Consider the following 18092-nt stretch of genomic DNA (forward strand, 5'->3'; position numbering starts at 1 on the left):
GGAGCAGGACTTGCGAATGATGTTGGACACTGGTAACTACAGTGATGCTACTTTGGTATTTACAACTGGTTCCGAAAGCCAGGAAAATTTAAGTTCTGAAGCTTCTAGTTCTGCAGATCATTCATCAAGAAAGCACGAACTTAAATGCCACAAAGCAATTCTTGCTGCACGATCTCCTTTCTTCCGTAACCTTCTATTGCGGCGTGCACGATCAGGTGAAGAGATCACTGAACGGACATTGCAGACCCCTACCCGCATAGTGCTTGATGAATCGGTCATTCCAAGGAGGTATGCTCGAGTGTTATTGCATGCAATCTATATGGACACTGTAGATCTATCTTTAATAGTCCGTGGAAGTACCAGTACATGTAGTCTTAGTGAAGTGCAAGCTATGGTAGCAGGAAGAGGACATATCACTCATGCTGATGAAGCTATGGAAATTTACCAAATTGGACAGTTTTTGGATTTTCCTATTCTTTCACAAGGTAATTCACAGACATTGCTATTTTTTTAATTAATTCCTTGGGGCTGCTTTTGCATTCTTTTACTTTGTTAGACATGTTTTCTGTTTGTAACCATGGATTTGATGATTCAACAGCATCCCATTCTAAGATAAAATGGCAATGGTATGTCTCTAAAACCTCTTTCTAAAGGTGATATTTATATGGCAGCGAGCTGGCAGAATTGTTAGCACGTAGGGCGAAATGCTTAGCGGTATTTCGTCTTCCGTCATATTCTGAGTTCAAATTCCGCCGAGGTCGACTTTGCCATTCATCCTTTTGGGGGTGATTAAATAAGTACCGGTTACGCACTGGGGTCGATGTAATTGACTTAAACCCTTTCTCTGTCCTTGTTTGTCCCCTCTATGTTTAGCCCCCTGTTGGCAATAAAGAAATAGATATTTATAATGGGTATGTGACATTTTGGCCCTGCTTATTTGGCATTACTGATTTGAATCTGACTTTTTTGACTTAGAATATAACAGAAACGAAAATGGAATGCTCAAAGATTGAATAATGCTTTCTCATTCCACAGAATTATTTGTTACAGTAAAGTTAGTTATGTTATCAAGTCCCACCAAAATTTTGATAATTTTCATAATTAAAAAGACACTGGCAGTGTATTTCACGAGAAGTATTGAAAATGTTAAAATGTATTGTATACATATATGTGCAGGCATAGCCATGTGGTTAAGAATGTTACTTTACAACCCTATGATTCAAGACCAGTTTTGTACAAGACACAAACTCAAGATGTCATGCAGTGGGATGGAACTTGAGACCATGTGGTCGCAAGGGGAGCTTCCTAGCCACACAGTCATGACAAATTGTTCAAATGTCTCTAATAAATATATAATGGTAGATAATTCATTAATAAAGTTTGGTTACCAAATCTGAGATCCAAATTAGATTCTAGAGTGTGACTTAATAAACAGGAAGGCACTTTGGTTGGTGTAGCCGTGATTAAAGTTACCCCTCCTACTCACTAACCCTTTGAGAAATCAGCTACCTTACATTGGAAAAGACTTCTACTTCCTTTCAAGAACACAGCTGCAGAATGTCTTCTTAACTCTAAGTAAATATTCTCTAATTATCAGCTGCAGTTAGTTGTCCATCAGAAAACTGGTGCGTATGTAGAAAGATGGGTAGGGGGGATCAACCACTAGAGTAAAAGTATTCCCATGTAAAGTAAGTATAAGAAATTTTAACTTATTGTAATGAATGTTTTCATTTACTTTACCTGCATTTACTTTGACTTTACATTATTATCATAATGTTGATTTTTTTATTTTTATTTTTTTTTATTTTTTAAAATTTTATCAGGAACTTTCTTGTTCACCATTAGCTGTTCAAAGATAATAACTTTACAATCTTAAGTATTTTTTCATGCTTCAGTCACTTTTATTTTTCAGGATGTTTAACGTTCACTCTTCCGTGCTTGCATGGGTTAGACACGTCAAAGCAAGGGGACTGTAACACACACACACACACACACTCTTATATATGTATGACAAAGGACCCAGATATAATATGCCTTGTTGTACTCAAGAAGAACCATCCATCACAGCAGAATTGATAACAGTGCTGTTGTCAAATAAAAAGCACTCAATACACTTTGTAAAGTGGTTGGCATTAGGAGGGGCATCCAGCTGTAGAAACCATGCCAGAACAGACAATGGAGCCTGGTGTGGGCCCTGACCTTACCAGCTCCAGTCAAACTGTCCAACCCATGCCAGCATAGAAAACATGTTAAATGATGATGATAATAGGTTTCTGTTAGTTTCCATCTCCCAAATTCACTAACAAGGCTTTGGTCAATGTGGGGCTATGGAAGTCACTTACCCTAGGTACCAAGTAAAGGGACTAAACCTGAAACCATGTAGTTGGGGAGCAAACGTCTTGCCACACTTGCGCCTGACTTGTAAATTTAATGTCACTATATCAATAATCTCAACTAATTCCTATCATTGGATAATCTTGAATCGTTTTTTTTTTATAGTTTCAGCTTAGAACTGCGGCCATGCTGGTGCATGAATATCAAATACTCTACATTACTATTCCTATTGCATATGTTGTTACTATGTGACATTAGCTACACCGATCTTCCTTTTATAAGTCCCTTTCAATTCTGAATAGTCACCTACTAATTATAGAATATCCTGTGGCCCTTGGTGGACCCTTAGGTCATCACTGAAGATGTAATAAAAATGTAATGACTTGAGAACAAGCCCGCCTGGTGGCAAAGCTTATTCCTTTTCAGCTTATTGATTTCAACCCAAATATATGGCTATATTAAAACTTGTGTTGCGGATTTGGTTTGCTGGATGTGCACTATGTTTCTAGTGTTTCTGCTTTCCACTGATTACCAACACTACCACTAACCTTTCCCCTCTTATTCTATCACTCACTACTTCTCTTCTTAATCATTTTCAATCTAACTTCGTCTTGCTTTATTTTCCATGATTTTCTACTTTCAATCCATCATTATGCCATTTACATTCATGATTGGTATTTCTCCGTATATTTCTCATGAGGCACAGGCATGACTTTGTGGTTAAGGAGCTCGCTTTGCAACCATATCATTTCATGTTCAGTCCCACTGTGCAACAACTTGGATAAGGGTCTTCTTCTAAGGCTCCACACTGACTAATGCCTTATGAGTGAATTTGGTAGATGGAAACTGCAGAAGCCTATCGTGTGGCTGTGTGTGTGTTTGTCACCCCTCTACTGCTTGACAGTAGGTGTTTGTTTACATCCCTATAATATAACAGTTCAGCAAAAGAAGTTGATAGAATGTGTACCAGACTTAAAATATGTATTGGGATTGATTTATTTGACTAAACCCTTTAGGGCCTTGCCCCACCTTGACTGCTGTCCAGTGACTGAAACAAATAAAAGAAAAGATCAGTTACATGGTCTCCTCAAGCCACAATGGACACTTGCTCATGTAAGAGAGTTCCCATTCTTATATAAAGAGGATATTATAAACAGAACTCAATAGAACAGAACAAACATATTTATCATGTTTTTCTGTAAATGGAGACTGATCAAGCTGCAAAGTAAAAAAAGAACAAATGTTCCGACAAAACAATCCGTGTCCACTTGAAAAAGTAGAGTTGAAACTTGATGAAATTGTTGGTAGTTAATGGTAACAACGATGTTAATAGTTATTGCGCAAAAAAAGAATATTTTATTTATTTATTTATTTATTCTATTTATTCTTCTGCAAATTAAGACAAAGCACTACTGAGGACATTAGAACTTAGAAACTACTGTGGAGAGGTTTTTTAATCCATAACTTTTGAATGTTGTAGATTGCATATGGATTGAATGGTAAGGATTAACTGCATGAAAATCAATATGTCGATGGACATATTGGTTAAAAAGAAATACATTTGTTTTAATCATTGCATGCCTTAATGTATTTTTCTTAAACAAGAGAATTTTGTGATAATGAGTTGTTTTGCAAGCCACCGTTTCAGGTGATTGTCTGCTGTTTCAATAAGCCTCAAGATTGATTGCATAACCTAATATTTATATCTTAAAATTTGCAGTAGAAAATATATTTCTCAATTCAACCTTTAGCTATCATCCCTGAACCCCTTCTCTATTTAAAACAGATGTAAATTGACCCTTTAGCATTCAGATTACTCTGTCAAATCTAGTGCTTGTTTATTCAGTTTTGCATTAATCATGAATTAACCTTGGAGCTTCGAAATTTTGATGATGTGGTTGTATATATTTTTAGAATGACATTGTAGGGTATGTGTAAGAGGCCAGATCTGGCAGGTTTGAGCATAAAACAAGTAGAATATTTGGGTCAGATATGGCTGGTTTAAATGCTAAACGGTTGATATATATATTTTTTCTGATTTCAAAATTTGATAGTTTAAACATACAAGCATGGCTGAGTGGTTAAGAAGCTTTGTTCTTAAACATGGGGTCTCAGGTAGTGTCCCACTGTGAGGAAATTTGGGCAAGCATTTTCTACGATAACCCCAGGTTGACCAAAGTCTTGTGAGTGGATTTGGTTGATGGAAACTGGAGAAGCCCATCATGTGCATGTATAAGTTTGTGTGTGTCCATGTGTGTACCCATGTACCACATGATTATCAATATAAGTGATGTTGTTTGTTTCCACTCAGCTTTGGCAAATATGAGTGGTTATGGGGAAATGTTACCTTGATTGGAAACGGATGAGAGTTAGCAACAGGAAGGGCATCCAGCCATAGAAAACCCTACCTCAACAAATTCCATCTTACTCATGCAAGCATGGAAATAGAGGTATTAAATGGTGTTGATAGGAAATTTAAATTTTTAATCTCAGTTCTTGTTTAGGATGGTTATTTATTTAACTTTTTGTCAGATTTTAATATTGTTTTTCTATCTAGAATTAATAATAGGAATTTTCTGTCTTTCTGTATTTTGTGAGATTCCTTATCCAGTAAAAGAGAAGGTGCATGGCTTAGTGGTTAGGATATCTGGCTTACAATTGTAAGGTCATGAGTTCAGTTCCTGGCAGCATGTTATGACCTTGAGCAAGACACTTTATTTCACATTCCTCCAGTCCACTTGGCTGGCAAAAATGAGTTGTACCTGTAATTTCAAAGGACCAGGCTAGCTACATTCAGTGTCACACTAAATCTCCTTGAGTATTATATTAAGGGTACACATGTCTGTGGAGTGCTCAGCCACTTGCACATTAATTTCATGGTCAGATCGACTGGAACCCTTGTTGCTGTAACCGATGGACTGCCACTTACTCGGTAAAGAAGTTAGGATATGAGATTATTGCAGCCTGACTCTGTTCCACACTAGACATTCTCATTTGTGACTAACTAGCTATCTCTGCCTGAATACAGTTTATTAGCTTTCATTGTGAACCACTTTATCAGGTTCATCAATAAATAGATTTAACAGAAGAAGTGTTGTTTGAACATGGTTTGTGGGTTCCTGTCTTGCAACAATCATCCATCCGTAAGCTTAGAGTGCAGCCTAACCAATAACTAGTATTGATTATAAATTGATGGAAAAAGAATTTTGTAAGGCACAGTTATTTTTCTGTTTTACAATTCTGTCCGTTAAAATGTTGTTTTGTAGTATTAGTAACAGTGTTGGTAGATTTCTTTCATTTGTGAAAATGTAATTAGCTCATAAAATTTGCCCTTCTATTGATCTTTTCTATTATTTTGGAGCATTTCAAAACAATAAATAAATAAAAAATATCTAAAAAAAAAAAAACTAATAATAATAATATATTATTTCCCACTGGAAATAGATTAACAAGTACCGATTTGGCTTGATCTGAATCATTACTAACCTCTTCTATCTTGCTATCAGCTTCCTTTTCTCTTCAACCATCAGAGTAAAAGTTGAACTACAACTACAGTTTTTCAACAAAGTAGCCAATAACAGTAGCCATTACTGAACATTTACTACTTTTTCAGCATCATTGTTGCTTCTTTTTTACTTTTTATTGATAAAAATATTGACTACTTATCAGAAAATATTTAATCTCTTGACAAACCATTTTTTTGTTTTATTATTATTACTATTTCATTATCTATTTTTATCTTAATTATGAACATTCACATATTTGTTTTTAGGACATTTACTCAGATTGAGATATTTTAGAATTGCTCAGATAGATAGTGCTATAATTCTTAATTAAAAGGTTATACCAACTGCATGACTAAATTAACGAATCCCTTTATATTGTAGTATTTGTATCTGCACTTGTGGCTACATTTACCCAGGGTGAGTTGAGCCATTTCCAACCAACAAGTTCACTTTTGAAGTTTCACTGGGAACACAAGTTCACATGTATGTGGTCCACGTTCACGTGCACACACAATTTGTGATAGGGTGATCTGTAGCAGCTCATCTTGCTGTTGATTATTGACCATTGCAGAGGATTCACTGCCGATTATAGGAGCAGATGTAGCCTGGGTTTGAAGCAAGTTCTAGAAACCTACTTTGACAAAAGCTAAGGGGTGCCCCACTCCCCCAGTGGTCTTCCAGCATAGTGGACACCAACATAGAATTTCTGAGGGACTGTTCTCTTTAAACAATTGTAGCATGGGAGGTGTTTATAAGCCATTTAAAAAGACACAAAAACCGTTAGGTTCACTTCAACATTTAAATTTAATTTGCCAAAATATTTTCGTCGCACAGAATTTTGTCAGTGAACAGGTCGGGGTCTCAAAGCAACGAAAATATTTCGACAAATTAAATTTATATCAACATTTTAAAGGGAGATAAATCATAAAAATATTTCAGTAAAAATTTTAATTTGTGAGTTTCCTTAATAATTTCGCATTTGTGTTTATTGTTGTGACGGTGAAAGTCCTTTTTCAAGTACATTTGTTCTCAGATTTGTTTCAACATGACAACTAGGTTTGTACATAGAGCTGGTTTATTTATTTTCTATATTTTCATCTAAGCAGAATGAGGCCCTAAAGGCTTCTTATTTATGTCTATGTTCCTGACAAATCCCTCTCACACAACTCCTCTTCTTAGCCCCCCTCCCCCACCCTTCACCCATATTTACCACTCACTACATTCCCCTCCCCTTTATCTCCCACTTTCCTTTTGCATTCTTGCAAACTTACCCCCTCACTCCCCTTGTCCATTCCTCTGCACCACTTCTTACATCTTCACCACCAACTTCTCTCTGTCTCTCTGTCTCTCTCTCTCTCTCTCTCTTTCTCTTTGTCTCTGTTTTCCAACTGGGGTAGCCATACACCTCCCTGCAGCAAAACACCTGTTTCCGTCCTTCTATCGTAACTTAAGCCTCTCAACACCTGGCATAAAGCCACCTCCCTCAGTACAACACTCCCCACTCCCTTAGTCGAGGAGTCTTGCTTTGCAAGTTATGTGGACCCTTGCAGGTGTCACACAAAAAGCACCCAGTATACTCTGTTAAGTGGCATTAGGAAGGGCATCCAGCTGTAGAAGCCATGCCAAAGCAGACATTGGGATTTGGTACAATCTTCAGGCTCACCAGTTCCTGTTAAATGACCCAATCCATTCCAGCATAGAAAACAGACATTAAATGATGATGTTATGTATATAAGTACACTGTCATTGATAAACAGAATTATTCATTTGTTTGTTTTGTTAGACGCCCTAATTTCAGAAGTAAAATATTTGAATTGTTTGCTGCACCGTGTAGGGGTGATGTATAAAATTAACAAGTGACAATGGCTTCCTCTTCAGCTGTACTTTAATAATATATTTACTTTCGCCCCTTACAATTTTCTATCCATGGTGATTAAGATTCCATTTCATAATACACACACTCAAGTGTAACATTTTAGTTTAAGATTTGAAAGACAGAATCAAGAATTTATTTTTCCAAGCTGTGACTGTTCCTTGCTCTAGTGTTATATAATTTGTTTTCTCTATTCTGAAATCTGAGGCTAAAGGTTTCTATAATAACTTATTAGAAAATGGCAATTTGAAGAGTTTAACATTTACGTTTGACCTTTCTATGTATTTAGTAAGAGGCAAATATCTTAAGGAACTGGAATCTTGTATAGGCGGAAGACTGTTTATGAAATATAGTAATTAGAGTAACGATGAGTTTGCCTGCTTGTGCTTTATTCAGCAGTTGTTGCCACTGTTAGGCTCATTTTTGCAACCATGTGATTTCAAGTTCAGTCCCAGCACCTTGTGTGCAGCACCTTGGGCATGTGTCTTCTATAGCCCAAAGCCAATCTGTGCTTTGTGAGTGAAATTGGTAGATGGAACCGCTGTGGAAGCCTACTGTGTGTGTGTGTGTGTGTTGTCCCCTCCACCACTTGACAACAGTTGGTAGTTTGTATGCATCATCATAACATTAGCAGTTCAGCAAAGAGACTGATAAAATAAGCACCGTGCTTAAAAAAAAATACTGGGGTTTAGTTTTGTTTGACTAAATCCCTTGAAGGTGGTGCCCAGCATGGCTGCAGTCCAATGACTGAAACAAGTAAAAGATAAAAGATCCCTGCAGCAACCTGTGTAATTCTCAACAGAGAATTATGCACAAATAGATCAGTTGGGAAAAACAGTTTTATTTTCAATAATTGACATTGAAATTTATATCATTGTGAATGCCGCTTGAAATGGAAGCTGTAATCCTGTGAGAGTGAATTGTTAGAAGGTCTCAGTTCAGTTCTTGGCACAGTGATATGTTTCTTCATAATGAGTGGTTGGCGTTAGGAAGGGCATCCAGCTGTAGAAACTTGCCAGATCAGATTGGAGCCTGGTGCAGCCCCCTGGCTTGCCAGTCCCCAGTCAAACCGTCCAACCCATGCCAGCATGGAAAACAGACATTAAACTATGATGATGATGATGATTATTATTCATTTGATCTTCACTTTAGCTTTATTATTATCATTATTATTAGTTTATTTGTCAGATTTCTTGCATAACACATTCTGTGTGACTTCTTCAATGACTTTCTGTTCCTCATGTCTCCTTGTCTCTCTGGTTTTGTCCTCTCTGTTATGAAAGAACTATAAATAGTGCATGTGTTTATTGGCAAAACGACCATCCTCACATATAAACAATATCTGTTTCAACACATGGATTTCATGTGAAGAATCTTGCAAAACAAATACTTAAATGTCTGTTAATTATTTCACACCCATCAAAGCCTTCATTCAACTTTATAATAGCTATCAGCAATGGAATTTTTCTCCCAACAGAATTATTTTGAAGTCATTGACCTAAGGCATCATCCTGTATACATAATAGTTCACCTGCATATTTTTTGCAACCACTTACATCTATAAACATCATGCCCTGACCATCCTTTTCTTTTGGGAACATGAGAACAAAGTGCAGTGGATCAAAATCCTTATTCACTCAACTAATTTATTGCAAACTTTGATCATCTTTATATAAAACAATTTCCGTTGTTGTTTTTCTCGTGTCCCACGTTAAATGGTTGCTATTTGAGAAACAATATGGAATTTGAGGTTGCGTGCCATCTGTTACATGAGATGGTATTGTGATATGCAGATGGTCAAGTAGTCATTCAACAAGCTCTGTAGAAGTATTTGGCTTCATGCAGATGTTGTATATAATGTACATTTGATATGAATTTCAATAAAAGATGCCGTTTGGTCAGTGGTTAGCAGTAGTCAAGTTGAAAGAAAGTGACACACGTAATCTTGAACTCTTCATGTTCATACACCACGTACCTTTTTAGAGCCAGTTCCCAATCATAGTTTGTCTCACATGAGGTGAAACTTGTTGAATATGTTGAAGGGGGTTCACCTGCATGGCTGCCATCTAATAATTGAAACCAGTGAGACAATACATGTATCTAGGACAATAGGTTGGAAGAAATAATAAAATGCCTTGCAGTATTTAGTTTGAGCCTCTGTGGTCTGAGTAAATAAAACACATACCAGTCATAAACTGGAGTTAATTCAATCAATTAAATGCCTCCCTCTATAAATGTGTGGCCTTTTGCCAGTATATACATATTGCTGTTTTGCCTCGACTGGATATCAGTTTCATCAGTTTATAACTCTCTGTTTCTATTTTCAGGTTGTGAAGATATAATTGTAGAAAGTATTGCTGTAGAAAATTTAAGTTCTATTTTGACATGGAGTTCTGAACCCCATGGGTCTCAATGGGTCCATCGGCAAGCTTTACATTTTTTACGAGAAGAATTTCTTCAGTTGCTACACTCTCCAATTTTCTGTGAAATGGGAAAAGATTATCTCATTGCTGCCATTTGCTCTGACTTCTTACAGGTAAAGCTGTTTTCTGTATTTTATTTCAAGTTATAATTAATTACATATTTTGTTACTGCATCTTTTGATATTTTTTTTCTCTCTGTCTAGAAATATTGGTTTTGTTTGGACTTCAACACTTTGCTTACCTTGTCTACCACCTGCAACACCTGCAGTTCAGAATGAATATAATATTTGCTCTGAACTGTGGGATGTCACTGTTGACACCCATGCTGTAAATCTGTCATAGTTTATATTGTGAGCTAAAACAGATATCTGGTTAAAAAAAGTGCATAATTAGGCCAATAGTACAAAAGAAAATATGATGTAAAATGGGTTTGATAGATGAAGTGTTAATTATTTATATGATGTTTGATGTCATATGGTCATGGTTAATCCAAAATACTCTGTAAGAAGCATAAGGTAGGTTTCCTGGTTTTTCTGTCATATACAGGGTGCGTAAGATATTTGAGGACAAATTTATGTTTATAAAAAAAACAGATATATAATAACAGATAATTACTTTATTTATCAAAAAATGCTATGACGATAAAAATAAACCTTCTTTTCTATAATGTTATTCACTAAAGCCACCTTCAGCTTCAACAACTGCTTCTATATGAGATCTAAATCATTTACATGCTTGAATCAAGTGGTCCTCATTCATTTTGGACATTACTCTGACTATGTCAACTTTCAAAGTGTCTTTGGCATTATGGGCATGCTCATTGACCTCTCTCTCAACAATGCTCCACATGTAGTAGTCCAATGGATTGAGATCTGGGTAATAAGGAGGTTAAATGTTAGAGGTTATGTGATCATGGAAATTTTCAGCCACCGATTCCTGTGTTACTAGAGCCATGTGTGATAGTGCAGAGACTTACTGAAACACATATGGCCTTCCATTGCATACACTGTCTTTGGTCGGCCCGAGGCTATAGTAGAAGACACTTGCCCAAGATGCCACGCAGTGGGACTGAACCCAGAACCATGTGGTTGGTAAGCAAGCTACTTACCACACAGCCATTCCAGTTGAAGTTTGTCATATATATATATGTGTGTGTGTGTTTTTCTGTTTGTATTGACTCCCTACCGCTTGACAACTGGTGTTGGTTGTTTACATCCCCATTACTTAGCAGTTTGGCAGAAGAGCCTGATAGAATAAGCCCTGCAGTTGATTTGTTCAAGTAAAACCTTCCAATGCATTACCTCGACATGGCAGCAGTCTAATGACTGAAACGAGTAGAAGATAAATTAATGTGCATTTTCCTTTCAATTTATAATCAATTATAAACGGCTGCAGTAACATTTAGAGACTCTACCATCTGTGTGCTGGTTTCAAAATAAATTACTTTCACTGATAAGGGGCTTTGTTAATGAGCTGGTGTTACATCATCCAGATTGAGTCTAGCAAATGAGCTGAAGATATTTTAAGTTGATAACAGTTTTATATTACTAACTATAACTAATTGGATATTAATGAAAAAACAGAAAAATAATTTTTTCCTTTTTCTACATTTTGTTATCTTTTATTTATTTTGTTAAAAAGAATTACATGAAAATTACAATACTGATAACACTAAAATGGTATATGATGAACACACATATCATCATCATCATCATCATAATTGAATTTCCACTTTTCCATGTATGCATGGGTCAGATCGAATTTGGTGAGGCAGATGCCTTTCCTGTCACCAACCATCAGCTGTTTCAAAACAAGATAGTATTCTCCCATAGGTAGATATTTTTTTCATGGAAGACTGGAAATGAACAGCATCACCTGTATGACAATGATGCTCATTTATGAACATCATGCGTACACAAGGACACATACATACACACACACACACACATGACAGGTGTCTTTCAAGTTTTGTCTATCACATCCACTCACAAGGCTTTGGCTGGCCCAGGGTTTTAGTGAAGTGGTTGCCATTAGGAAGAGCATCCAGCCATAGGAACCATGCTAAGGCTGATGTTGGAGATCAACATAAACTTGCAGCTCACCAAAGCTTGTCAGACTTTCCAACCCATGCCAGCATGAAAAGCAGACATCAAATGATGATGATTCCTATTGGTTTTAATTTCTACTGTTTTTTTTTTCATTATGTTTGGAAAGGAAAGCAAAATAATATCGACTGTTAATTAGCTCTCACACTGCTCAACAATTCTGAGAACACACGTTCTTTATTCTGTTAGTTTAGTGTTCTTCTAATTTTGGCAATCCATTGTCTATTTTTGTGAAACTTTTAGATAAATTTTATTAATGTGAATTAAAATCTCTCATTGATTGATTTTTATATTTCTCATCTGAAATATTCTCTGTTGTTTGAAAAGCAAGTTGGGTTGTTTATTGAGATAAGGTTGTGGCAATTGATATTTTATGAGTACAGCCTTGGCTAAGTGGTAAGAAATTTGTTTCCTAACCACATGGTTTGGGCTCGATCTTTCTGTATGGAACCTTGGGCAAGTGTCTTTTACTATAGCCCTAGGCTAACCAATGCCTTGTGAATGGATTTGGTAGATGGAAACTGAAAAAAAGTATGTTGTATGTATGTGTGTGTGTGTGTGTGTGTGTGTGTAGTGGTAGTTGTCAACGAGGGTCACAATCATACAGGTGGTGTCTTTTGTTTCCAATCTTCTGTGTCAACATTCCTGGTCATAGAAAAATATTACCTCACTTGGAAACAGGTGAAGGTTGGTGACAGCAAGAGCATTTCAGTTGTAGAAGATTCACCTCAACAAATTCTCTCTGACTTATGTGAGCATAGAAAAATGGACATTAAAAACAATGATCACAAGTCTGAAGTTCTACAACTCTGTGAGTGAGGATCCATCTTAACCCCCTCATTCATCACACATCACCAGAATAAATAATCAGATTAGCTAGAAAACCAGGGAGTGACCTAGATGTCACATCGTGAACCACCGTGAACCGACTGACTGGGCACTTGATATAATAATTGGATTCATGTTTTTGAGTGCTGTCTTTTGATAAAGAATGAGAAAAGGGGGTGAGAGAGACTGATGTCCTCTCTGAAGAGTAATGTATCTCTCATCTGCTTGTTGCTGTCAAATTAGGGGGTAATGGAGCAGGGGTGCATGGTGGTGGTAGTGGTGGTAGTGGTGGTGGAGAAATAACTTGCTCTTCAAGCACAAATCTTGACTGAGTTTGAGTTTTAAAACAATATTTTTAAACTGCTTCCTTTACAATTTTGTAAGGTTTTATTGTTTTATTAACTTAAATGCTTTTCTTTTATACCTTTAAAAAAAAATTTCATTGTTAATGTTTTTTAAAGTTAAAAATCTAAAACTCACACATGCAACTACATGCACACACACACACAATGTTAAAGAAACCAACTTCCTGGCATTCTGTGTAAAAGGAGCTCTGTTCACTATTAAATCCATACCATTCACAACTTCTACATTAATTTTCCCTTCCTTCCGACCTATTTTCTACTCACTGCACTTGAAGACCTGCTTTCTTCATTTCTGTATAAACATTTCCTCCTTGTGAACTATCTGTGTCTATTTCTATATTTCTACATTAATCTTTCTTTGTCTATTACTAATCTACATTCTGAAAAATATATTGTTTCCCCCGGACACTTTCTTTATCTTTTCTACATTTCAGTTACTTTGTTATTGATCCAGTAACTTTAATGAAAACTATTTTTACAACAAAATATTAACATCTCTTAACAAAAATAAAGTTTTTGCATTGTAAGGAATATCCCCCCCCCCCCCTTCAGCACATAATGGCTATTTAGTCTCTTAACTTGACTCAGTGGAGTGTTTTACATGCAAAGACTTAATTTTGAATAACATTTAGTGTGCATACTTCATATATTCATATTATTCAGTTGATAAATGAATAAATACAGTTTGAAATGTCATTCACCTCATTAAAATGTCTCGTATTCACTTATCTGGAAATACTTGTATGCTTTCATACAGTTTTGTATACCTTGCTTGTATTATTCACATTCAGTTTGAGATATTTGTATGTGTTTAGAAATGCATACATTACTTCTGAATTTTGCTTATTTAATTTTCTGCATTTATTTTGCAAACTCATATGGGCACAAGCATTGCTCTGTGGTTAATAATCTGGCTTCCCAACCATGTGGTCTTTGGGCTCAATCTCACTGCACAGCACCACCTTAGTCCCCAGGCCGACCAAAGCCTTGTGAGTGGATTTGGTAGACGGAAACTGCATGAAAGCCCATTGTGTGTGTGTTTGTGTGTACCCTAGTCTAGATATCATGTGATGGCTGTAAATGAGCATCATTGTCAAACAAGCGAGGTTGTTTCCAGTTTTCCATGAAAAACATGTCTGGCTATAGGGAAATATTACCTTGCTTTGAGGGAGGTGAGGGTTGGCAGCAGGAAGAGTATCTGGTCATAAACAAATTTGCTTCAATAAAGCGTATGTTAAACGATGATGATGTCTATCAATATTCTGTTAGATTTGAGTTTTTATTTTGATAATTTTTATTCTATTTCTATCCTTTCAATATTCTGAAGTCAAAAGTCTCCATTCCATTGTCAGTATTCACAGTAGCTAACTTAAATAGTTGTGTCTCTTTTGTTAGAGAAATTTTCCATGAGGCATGCTAGGAAGAACTGTGATAATTCTATCTGGCATTGTTACCTCTATACTTTAGACCAAGGCTATTAAATGTATCCTACCTTATTTCTTTGATTACAAATGTCCTTTCCTGCAGACTGCAATCAAGCTTTAAAAACATTCAGTTGTAATGAGTAAAGTTAAATTGTTAAATGTTTCCATTTAAAAGTATATGACCTATATATATATATATATATGCTAGCATGGAAAGTGGACGCTAAACAATGATGATGATATTTGTAGAGAGAGATTCAGATGAATTAAGTACTTAAGTTGAGGCACCAGAATTTAGTATGGTATTATCCATAGTTTCAAAATAAGGTGATTAAAATCAAAATAAGCAACAGGATATCCAGAGGTGATGCAGTACAATCGTTTCAAGCGACTCCATTTAATTGCACAATGCAACCATTACATCAATTTAAATGCAGAGCACCTAGTCTACTCTAAGTGGCTGGCATTAGGAAGGGCATCCAGCCATAGAAACCATGTGAAAGCTGGCATTGGACTTCAAATGCAGCTCTTCCCTTTAACAATACATGTTAGGGAGATGACATCGAGTTTGAACCTTAATTCCGTGAACATTTTATAGTTAATGTCAGTTTTTTAGATTTTTCTTTTTAAACAAATAGTAGATTATACAAAATCAGTTAAAGTTATCCACGCACGCTTGAGAGGAGCAGAGCAGGTTCTTGTATAAGAGGTAGATGACTGCTCACATTTAGAAGAGTGAGAGAGGAAAAATGATCCTTTGGAACTGCAAAGAGATAAATATTAGAGGTGGGGTATCCAGATGCCCCCCCCCCAAGGCACAAGGTGAGTAGCTGGGGGGTTTTGCAAGATTGTATAGGACTATTAATTTTAAATATTCCAATTATCACTATTGTTGTCATCATCATCATTGCCATCATCATCATCATTAATGACTGAGAATAATCAAATTGACAAGAAAATATGGAGGTGTGTGTGTGTGTGGGGGGGGGGCTGATTGCATAGTTTAATTTTCCTACTCACTTAGTGGGTTGAATAACTAGCTATTCATGTAAAATTTTATTGTTAGCATTATTTCTCATGAGAATAAAATGCAATATATATATATATATATATATATATATATATATATATATATATATATATATATATATATATATATGTATATGTATATATGTATATGTATGTACTAAAATAAGTTTGCTAAAATTTTGTATTCCTTTCATATCTAGTAGCACCCGTTTGCTTTTTATTCAATAACTCTCCGTCTGTATTGTTTTGTTCTGTCTGCTGACATAGCTAAGTAAATTCAAAATACCACAGTTAAAATATTTGCATAACTTTCATAAATAATTCATTAATGTTTCTTTTCTTTTTTCTTTTGTTTTTGCTTTAATTTTATGTTGAAATAATAGTTTTAATATAAATAGTCTAATTGATAAAGTGGTGTTGTGGCACTTTCATTTCTACATTAACAACTGAGATGAGTTTTTATTACATTTGTAAGGATTTATCAAACCTTCGACCAATCCAGAAACCATAGGAGATTTTCCTTTTACTGCTGCCTTGTTATTGTGAGCGACTGCAGGAATCTGATTTGTGTCGGGTTTTGTACAATTGGAAGGAGACAAAAAAAACCTAAGCCTGTAATGCATATAAAGCAGAAAATCTGTAAGCTCTCTGTCTGTCTGTCTGTCTGTCTGTCTGTCTCTCTCTCTCTGCATACACACACATTCATATACATAGGTGAAGCTGTGTGGTTTTGAGTTTAGCTCCACTGTGCACCATCTTGGTCAAGTGTTCAACTATAGTCTTGGGGCTTGTGAGTGAATATGGTAGATGGAACCTAGAAGAAGCTCGTGTGTGTGTGTGTGTGTAAGCAATGTCATTCATTTCCAATATTCTGCAAAAGCATGTTTGGCAATGGGGGGAATATTACCTTGCTTGGAAGTAAGTGAAGGTTGACAGGCAGGGTAATCCAGCTGTAGAAAAAATCTGCCTCAGTAAACTCCTCCATCTGACCCCCCCATACAAGCATAGAAAAGTAGACATTAAAACGATGATGATGATAATGTGGGGCAGACAAAGATATCTTTTATACATTGTCTTTGGTTGCATTGGTTGACAAGGTCTATACAGTTTGATATTTTGGATGTGTTCTTGGGAAGTTCAAAGCTATATTTTTCAATATCTTTCATAGTGAAATGTATACAGTAATCCCTTGCTATATCACGGTTCACTTTTGTATGTATAACGCATTTGGTAATTTACTTTTATACTATATGCTGGTTTTTATATTGTATTTCAGGCTGGCGAATTAGATGTTCTGAATGCTGTATTAAAATGGGGGGAACACCAGCTTGTGAAAAGAGTGGAGGAACGAGGTAAGTGGGCTTCCAATAATAATAGTGTTTTACTTTCATCATATTTAGCATTAGAATTGTGTGTGTGTGTTGTTACAGTGTCGATTGAAAAAACATCTTCAAATAGTTGCAATTAGAATATAATTATTATTATTATATAATGCACTGAATTTAGAGTTCAAGGGTCATCATGGAGTTCTATAATGAAAATGATTTCAGTATTTGCAACACTAACTCCAGGAAACTGGTCAACCATCTGGTCACCTGCCATTTATGGGAACACATCAGCCAGATAGACTTCATACTCTCCAAATGTCTTTTTAAATGCTCTCCTATACGTGAATGTTTTTAATTGAAGGAAACCTTGTGTATTACCAGTAGACGACCAAGGATTAATATAAATAGTAATTAGTAATGATATAAATAATAGGCATGGCTGTGTGGTTAAGAAGCTTACTTTGCATCTCTATGGCTTTAGGTTCAGTCTTATTGTACAGCATTTTGGGCGAGGGTCTTCTGCTATTGCCTCAGGCTGCTCAATTCCTTGTGAGTGAATTTGGTTGGTGGATATCAAGTGGAAGCCCATTTTATATAATACTAGAACCATCCCTGATTAATGAAAAATCTTCATGCCAAATTTAGTACAGATTGATCCAGCGGTTTGACCGTGCATAGAGGAAACACACACATACAGTGAATTTTATAGATAAAAGTGAAACAATATTATAGTCTTATCAAAAGTGAAAATAAAAGAGAAACAATATATCACTGAAAGAAAAATCAGAAAGGTCATATGGGGGGGGCGCAGCCCCCTATATGGGCAAGGAGCAAAATTTGACCCCCCCCCCCACTAGAACCTTCCCTGAGTAATGAA

General features: G+C 36.0%; 1 protein-coding gene across 1 annotated transcript in view; it reads left to right on the forward strand.

The window, feature by feature from the left end:
• LOC106877185 (BTB/POZ domain-containing protein 7) overlaps positions 1-18092 on the forward strand; it is a 29907-nt gene that overhangs the window by 1027 nt on the left and 10788 nt on the right. Inside the window, exons 2-4 of the mRNA XM_014926024.2 lie at positions 5-485; positions 10041-10249; positions 17164-17239. Of these exons, the coding sequence (XP_014781510.2) occupies positions 5-485; positions 10041-10249; positions 17164-17239 (766 nt within the window). The remainder of the gene's footprint in view (positions 1-4; positions 486-10040; positions 10250-17163; positions 17240-18092) is intronic.

Source organism: Octopus bimaculoides, chromosome 11 (genome assembly GCF_001194135.2).
Source record: "Octopus bimaculoides isolate UCB-OBI-ISO-001 chromosome 11, ASM119413v2, whole genome shotgun sequence".
Lineage (NCBI taxonomy): Eukaryota > Metazoa > Mollusca > Cephalopoda > Octopoda > Octopodidae > Octopus > Octopus bimaculoides.